The sequence below is a fragment of the Scylla paramamosain genome, chromosome 23 (assembly GCF_035594125.1).
Source record: "Scylla paramamosain isolate STU-SP2022 chromosome 23, ASM3559412v1, whole genome shotgun sequence".
NCBI lineage: Eukaryota > Metazoa > Arthropoda > Malacostraca > Decapoda > Portunidae > Scylla > Scylla paramamosain.
Genome location: NC_087173.1, coordinates 10,397,986 through 10,405,624, shown reverse-complemented (window position 1 = coordinate 10,405,624; position 7,639 = coordinate 10,397,986). Strand labels below are relative to the sequence as shown.

General features: G+C 39.2%; 1 protein-coding gene across 2 annotated transcripts in view; it reads right to left on the bottom strand.

Moving 5' to 3' along the window:
- Positions 1-7,639, bottom strand: part of LOC135112149 (ribonuclease H1-like) — an 8,811-nt gene continuing 1,172 nt past the window's right edge. The window contains exons 2-6 of one of the 2 annotated variants that reach the window (XM_064026216.1): positions 6,138-6,307; positions 4,549-4,936; positions 4,102-4,193; positions 3,282-3,454; positions 1-1,295 (exon numbers count right to left, since the gene is read on the bottom strand). In XM_064026216.1, coding sequence (XP_063882286.1) covers positions 1,203-1,295; positions 3,282-3,454; positions 4,102-4,193; positions 4,549-4,936; positions 6,138-6,307 — 916 coding nt within the window. In that variant the 3' untranslated portion in view covers positions 1-1,202. The remainder of the gene's footprint in view (positions 1,296-3,281; positions 3,455-4,101; positions 4,194-4,548; positions 4,937-6,137; positions 6,308-7,639) is intronic. The other variant, XM_064026217.1, reaches the window with a different exon arrangement.

Below are 7,639 nucleotides of genomic sequence, written 5' to 3'. Positions count from 1 at the left end.
TTTTGTTTCACTCTAGAGTACTTTTAATTGCTTATTCAGACTGACTGACATACAAATATGAGGAATAAACAAAAAATAAACCTCCCCAAAAATAAAACCCCTAAAAAACAATAAAACCCCCCCAAAAACCCAATGTTTTTTTTTTTTTTTTTTAACCTGGGTTTTTTCCAACCCTGTGTTAAACTGTCACTAGAATAAATATCCCTTTCCACCAGGGGATGGTAGGGATAAGAGTGTGAATGATGTGTGTATGAGTGTGTGGTGCTTTGAGTCACTCCATGTGGGATTGCCAGCCTGGTATAAAGATAGAATAATGAACACGCCCTCAAACACCACGATAACTTCCACTAGTCTGTTAAAAGTAGCTAAAATAAAAAGCCAAAACATTTGAGAATGCCAGCCCAGGTACATAATAAAGATACATATTTTTGAACATACGCAGTCTTGAGCCAAAACTCTCAAGAATACCGGTCACTTTCGCTTGTAAACATGAAACTAAATGTTAACTCTTCTGTTGGTTAACCTTCCTCACACTGGAAAGGTTCTCATGTTGAAAAGTGCTGACATGGACATTTTGAGTTACACACAGGGAGATTCACTTCCTTTGACAACTGTGAATTCATATATCTCCATTGCTGAAAATAAAATGTACATCAACTCTGAATACCACAATGGCTTCCTGAGTTGCAGAGCAAGTCCTTAAGCTTTGGTATTTCAGACAAAACAAATTCTTCAAGTAACAATAAAAATATCTCTTAATTTTGTTTAAGCTGCTACACCAGCACACAAGAAATAATGAGAACAAAACATACAGACTGTTGAAAAATGTCATCCTGCTTATTTATGCATCAATTCTGACACTTCATTGAAACTCCTTCAAAATGATTTCCATGACAAACAAAGCTACATAGGAACTAAAGAAAGGCTTTGCAGCAAGGTGTAATTCTACAAAAGTTGGGTGTTGAAAAATCAGTAAATTTGTCAAGAGTAAGCTAAAGCTCATAAATAACAGACACAGACAAATGTCACAAGTTGGGAGTGGACTAGCTTTGACTACTTTTGATGATAATGATTATATCAAAATATACTTTATAGTTAAATAAGTCATACACCTTATGAGAATGTCCTGAACTGGTCACAGACACACAGCAGACAGCACACATTTTCACAAAACATTGGTGCAGCCTCTGTGGTTGTCTGGCTCAGGCCTCACTTTTGTACTGCTTTGCTCCTTGCCGGGCTAGCTTGTCTGCCTCCTCATTGCCCTCATGTCCTGCATGACCCTTCACATGAACCTGCAGGAGGAACAATGCAATGTCTTCTGGAACACTGGCCAGTGTAGGGAAAAGTGTTAACCAAAGAGAAGAATTCCACTATGGAAGCATGTATAGTAGAGCAGACAGCATTTCTCAGAATTTACCATATTTGCTGGTGCATTAGATGCATTTTTTTCTTGAAAAAAGTATCTGATAATTACCGAGTCTAATGCAGCTGCAGTATAGACACCTGGGCCCATAAGCCTATGCCTATAGGTGTGAATTTGAAGTAGTCCACCAAGTACAAATATTGTTAATAACAATCTCTCTCTCTCTCTCTCTCTCTCTCTCTCTCTCTCTCTCTCTCTCTCTCTGTTTTAGATGTGATGGTAGTACTGCAAAGCCACAGCACTGCACCTGATGTGAGGGCAAAATACACACACTTTTAGGGATCTTGGTGAAACTTTTGCTGTTGCCTTAGACATATCAAAAGCTTTTGTTAGAGTTTGGCACAAAGCTTTGATTTCCAAACTATCCTCTTATAGCTTCTATCTTTCTCTCTGTAGCTTCATCTTTCTGACTGTTCTATTGCTGCTGTGGTGGATGGTCACTGTTTTCCTAAGTCTATTAACAATGTTGCTTTTCAGGGTTCTGTCTTGTCACCCAATAACTATTATTAATCAATGATCTAAACCCAACTTCCTTGTCCTATCCACTCCTATGCTGATAATACCATCCTGCACTTTTCCATGTCTTTTCATCAATAATTAACAGCTCACACAGGGAAGCAAGAGAATGCCTGAGTTGATCTCTCTAAAATTTCTGATTGGGCAGAGCAAACACAGTATTGTTCAATGCCTCAAAAACTCAATTCCTCCATCTATCAACTTGACATGACATTCCAGACAGTTATCCTTCTTCTTCAATGACACTCAAATGTACCCTTCTTCTACACTGAAGATCCTCAGTCTGACCTTTACTTATAATCTAAACTGGAAACTTCACATCTCATCTCCAGCTAAAACAGCTTCTATGAAGTTAGGCATTCTGTGTCGTCTCTGTCAGTTTTTCTCACCCACTCCCCCAACTCCAGCTGTTAACTTTGAACAGGTGCCTTATCTGTTCATGTATGGAGTCTGCTTCATGTGTATGTTGAGGAGGGGGGGTTCCACTCACTGCTATTTTAGACAGGGTGGAATCAAAAGCTTTTCATATTATCAACTCCTCTCCTCTAACTGACTGCCTTTCTCTCATTGCTACAATGTTCCAGCTCTTATTATCTTTAGGTATTTTCATGCTAACTGCCCCTCTGATATTGCTAACTAAATGCCTCCCCTCCTGCAGCCTGGCTGCACAAGACTTTCTTCTTTCTCTCATCCTTATTCTGTCCACCTCTCTAATGCAAAAGTTAACGAGTATTCTCAATCATTAATTCCTTTCTCTTGTAAACTCTGGAATTCCCTGCCTGCTTCTGTATTACCTCCTCCCTATGACTTGAACTCTTCTCAAGAGGGAGGTTTCAAGACACAGTTTTTTTTTTTTTTTCTGACATTGCCATGGTAACTGGCATTAAGCGGGCCCTTCTTTTTATTTAAAAATTTTTGTTGCCTTTGACCAGTGGCCCTCTTACATAACACACACACACACACATACACACAAATCATAATATGGTTATGGAGACAGGAAAAAATGAGCTTTGGCTCGTACCCTATACAATACAACTAGGTAAATACACACACACACACACACACACACACACACACACACACTATATATATTTTTTTTTTTCGGTAACTTTATGAAACTATCAATTTTTTATGCAGAGGTGTCTAATATGCCGGCAAATATGGTAAGTTGGATCATAATCAGAAAGCAGTACCAATGTGATATCTGAAGGATCATAAATCATGCGTGAATGTCCAACAACCACTCCATTACCAATGGGACTTTTCTCATTAAGAGCACCAAATATCTCACTTTCTGCAACAATTTACTGTTACATCTCTGTAACTCATTAATACCCACCCACTTCACAGCCAGATCCTCCATTGCTGAGTCTAAGACCATAAGTTCTTCCTTGTTCTTTACTGGCTGGCCATCAGACTTCACCCAGCCCTTCTTTTTCCAGTTCTTCATCCAGGAGGAGGCACAGTCAATCATGAACTGGGAGTCAGTGTGTACAGCAACCTTGGAAAAGCCTGGCGATTGGAAAAATTATCACATACCTGCTCCTTTGTATTATCTATCTATTTTAATACCAGGCTGACAATCCTGTACAGGGTGGTTCAGATAAGCACCACACACTCATACTTTGTACTACACCAGAAAAAAATACAAGACATATCAGTAAGGTAGTAGGTGTTGCATAATACAAAAAATTGAAGATCATGTCTCTTTTTCAAACATCAAGCAGCACAGGTCTTTAAATATAAAGTAAAGCAGGACATTACACTATCAAAGAAGAAATCTTATATAAAAAAGATGTAAGGGAATTCAGACAGGGTAATAGATTGGAACTTAAAAGACAAACTGTCATGAAAACTAGCTTGGCAAATGGATGTAGTACTAATGCTTAGAATGTGTTGAAGAACAGGTGTATGCAAGGAACACCCACAACTTTCACAAGCAAGTTTGATATAAGCAGATACAGAGATGAAGACAATGGGATTTCTGATTCAAATCCTGTACACTACAACTGGGTTCATGAAGCACAAACACACACACACACAAAAAGAAAAGAAGAAAAAAAAATGAATGGACAGAGCGAGTGGAAGAAAAAGAAAACAGTAAAAGCACAAACACACACAAAAACACAGACAGAAATAGACAAACAGGTGTGACTAACCTGCAGATCTTGCCAACTCCAGAGCACATGTGGCTGCCTGAATCTCCGCATTGTTGTTGGTGGCTCGTCCCTTTATTGGCTCGGCTACATTACTGACAAGAGGAGAAACAGAGGTTAACCGAGTGACCTAACCTTTGACCTTGCCAAAACACAACACTATAACTCTGATGAGCAGAAACTGAGAGGTTCACTTCCTGATCTAACCCTTGGCTGCTAGATAGTGACAGTGATCTTGCCAAAACATAACACTCTAACCATATGACCTTACCAAAACACACAATAACCCTGATGTGAAGGAGAAAAAGAGGTTAATTGACTGATCTAACCTTTGACTGCTAGAAACGAGAGTCACCTTTCCACAACACAACACTAAATACGAGGCTGAGAACAGAGAGCAATGGATGAATGTTAGTAATCAACAATCTATTCATACCAGTCACTACTCACAGGGGATGCTCCTGGCCGAAGAAAACACCCATGCCTGCTTTGGCACCCTGTTTGCCATTCATCCAACACGCACCGTCTGTGTACACGATGAGGAAGCCGTCACTGTCCACCTTAAACTTGCTCTTGTCGCCTTCCTTGCCCTCTGTGTTCAGCTTCTTGGAGCTTGATGGTTGGTCCTCATCCCCCTCCTCCTCCGACTCACTCTCATGTTTCCGCTTCTGCACTGGAGCTGAGGAGGGAGGGAGAGGCTTAGAACAGGCAGTGCCGACGCGGTCTTCGATGTACAACTCAAAGCGAGTCCTCAGCTGTGATAGGTCCTTCTGCAGGCACTTCATGGAGGCCTTCATCTCCAGCAGGGTGGGACTCAGGTTGCCTCCATTATAGGTACCTGGGGTGAGGTGCAGTGTGAGTCATGGTGTTAGTGGTCTGTATCAAAGGCTTTCTTAAGGGAAATATTAGTTATTTTTTATGGACAGATTTAATTATAGGGCATTAATGGCATTTATGGTATAGTTTAAACTTTCTGTAGTTAGAATGTTGAAAATTATGAATCAGTATTTGTGAACATTTGAAATTCACCAAAGATATTTACACCTTTTGGAATAATACAAAAATAAAGAATGAAAAGAATCCCATGTAAACCATTTTCCACCAAAAGGCAACAATACTATCACTACAGTCTGTATTCCTCTTATCTGCCTGTGACAAGTAACAGCAAATGTAAGCATGCCAGGTGTTAAGAAATGTAACCAGATGTTAGTATATGACCACAGTTTTTTCCTGTCAATTTAGTTCAATTATGCCACTCTACTAAGTCCCACTAACACAACAGCATAGGTGATGTAGTAATAAAATTAGGGAAATATACTATTACTTTTTCCTGAAAAGAAATTATTCAACCATCAGTTACCAATGAGCAAAAAAGTAGGGTATTTGTTAGATTACCACATGCAGACACATGAACAAAATAAATACAAATGAGCATAATATAGTTTAAAGTCTCAAATATCTGTCATGTAACCATCATAACTTACATGTACCCAATAAAAATGGCAGAAAGATTAAAGCACCAACAGCTGCCGGGACCAAACTGTGCCTATGAAAGAACAGTGTACTGGTTTCAATCACACACTCTAAAGAAGGACTGACTGCTTACAAAAATAAGCAAGCATATACTGTCAAGTCAATATTTGTGGATACTTGATGAATGGTACAGATAATCAAATGGCCATACATGGATGAAGAAACTTAGAAATAATCATAAGGCCATTCACAGAGGAAGAAACAATGTTCAAAGGTAAATGATGCAGTATGTGTTTGCATAAATGTATAAGATGCTAATTATATCAGAACAACTTATGATAACTACAGCAAAATGTTCGAAATCCAACATGCAACAGATGACTAATAATATTTTTTCCTACTCCTCACATTCTCTCCTTATGCATTTACACATAACACCAGTTCAAAGATACAACATACTGGAACTCAAGCTATGTGCATATAGAGAACTACACTGCAATGTAATCTGAGGCAAAGTAAGTCAGGTTTGCAAAGTTTACAGCATAAAGAAGTCACACGAGACTCACGGCTGGCGGATGCAGCTCCATTGTCCTCATCTTTCTTGGATGCCTCCCTTCGGTCCACCACAGGGCAGGTGAGGGCATTCTCTTGCACAAACTCCTTTGCTTCAGACTCAGTGGCAAACTTCTTGTAGCGAGGACGAGTGTAGCCATTAATGTTTTCCTGACACTCGGCCCTGGAATGAGGAGACATGTACATTTTAGACTTAGCTATTGTTTTCCTGACATTCAGTCCTGAAATGAGGATGTATGTTTTAGATTTAGCCGTTGTTTTCCTGACATTTGGTCCTGGAGTGAGGATGTATGCTTTAGATTTAGTTATTGGTGTTTTCTTGGCTCTCAGCCCTGGAATGACAGGTGTATTTTTTAGATTTGTGAGATTCTGTAGTGAACTTCTTGTAGTGAGTATGAGTATAGCTAGTGATGTTTCCCTGACACTCTGCCCTGAAATGACAGGATACGTTTTAGATTTATGAACTGTAACAAATAGTTCCCCTGCATTTTCAACAACTGCACTGGGTATGTTTTAGATATATGAACTGTAGCAAATAGTTCCCCTGCATTTTCAACAATTGCAATCATCATTATCATTTTATTTAATGTCCTTACTTTCACTTAGGTATGGGACTGGATGGCTTATTCAAGTAGCTTAGTACAACATTAACCAGCTAATGGGGGCAGAATTCATCCCCTTAATTTCTCAGGAATACAGGAATATTCTAACTGAAATCTGAACCTCACCAATAACTTCCCAGTTTTGCAGCAGGTTCTTCAGTATGTCTCTAAGATTAAACCTGTCCACTGGCAACCCATCTCTCTCTCTCTCTCTCTCTCTCTCTCTCTCTCTCTCTCTCTCTCTCTCTCTCTCTCTCTCTGGTTTATTTTCTGTTGCCAAATACTTAAGGAATGAAATACTGTATTGAAGAACTTGACGCAGCACTATGACATGGATTGCTACTCCCTATTTAAACCATAAGAATATAAGAAACCAGAAGCTGTAAGAAGTTGTCCAGCCTAAATGTGGTAGTTCCTGTATAAAACATGCTTATATATTTCCACCTATCATCTCATCCAGAAATAGAACACCACACTCCAACTCCAATCAAAAGCAGTTTTTGATATCTTTAAATGACACCTGGAGAGAGAGAGAGAGAGAGAGAGAGAGAGAGAGAGAGAGAGAGAGAGAGAGAGAGAGAGAGAGAGAGAGAGAGAGAGAGAGAGAGAGAGAGAGAGAGAGAGAGAGAGAGAGAGAGAGAGAGAGAGAGATATTGCTAAGAATAGAAGTTTCTTGGAATAATCTATGCAAGTGAAGACTATAGAAAATTCCATGCTTTATGAATAAAATTTTCTGAAACTGTCACCAATCAACATGTAAAATACAAAGATAGCTACCATTTTTGATTGGTAACAAAGGCCCATGTAGTAGTAGTAACAGTGCTTTCTGAAATCAAGTATCAAATAAGAGTTTGAAGCCTCCCAAGCTACAAGCAACTGGAAAAGAATATAAT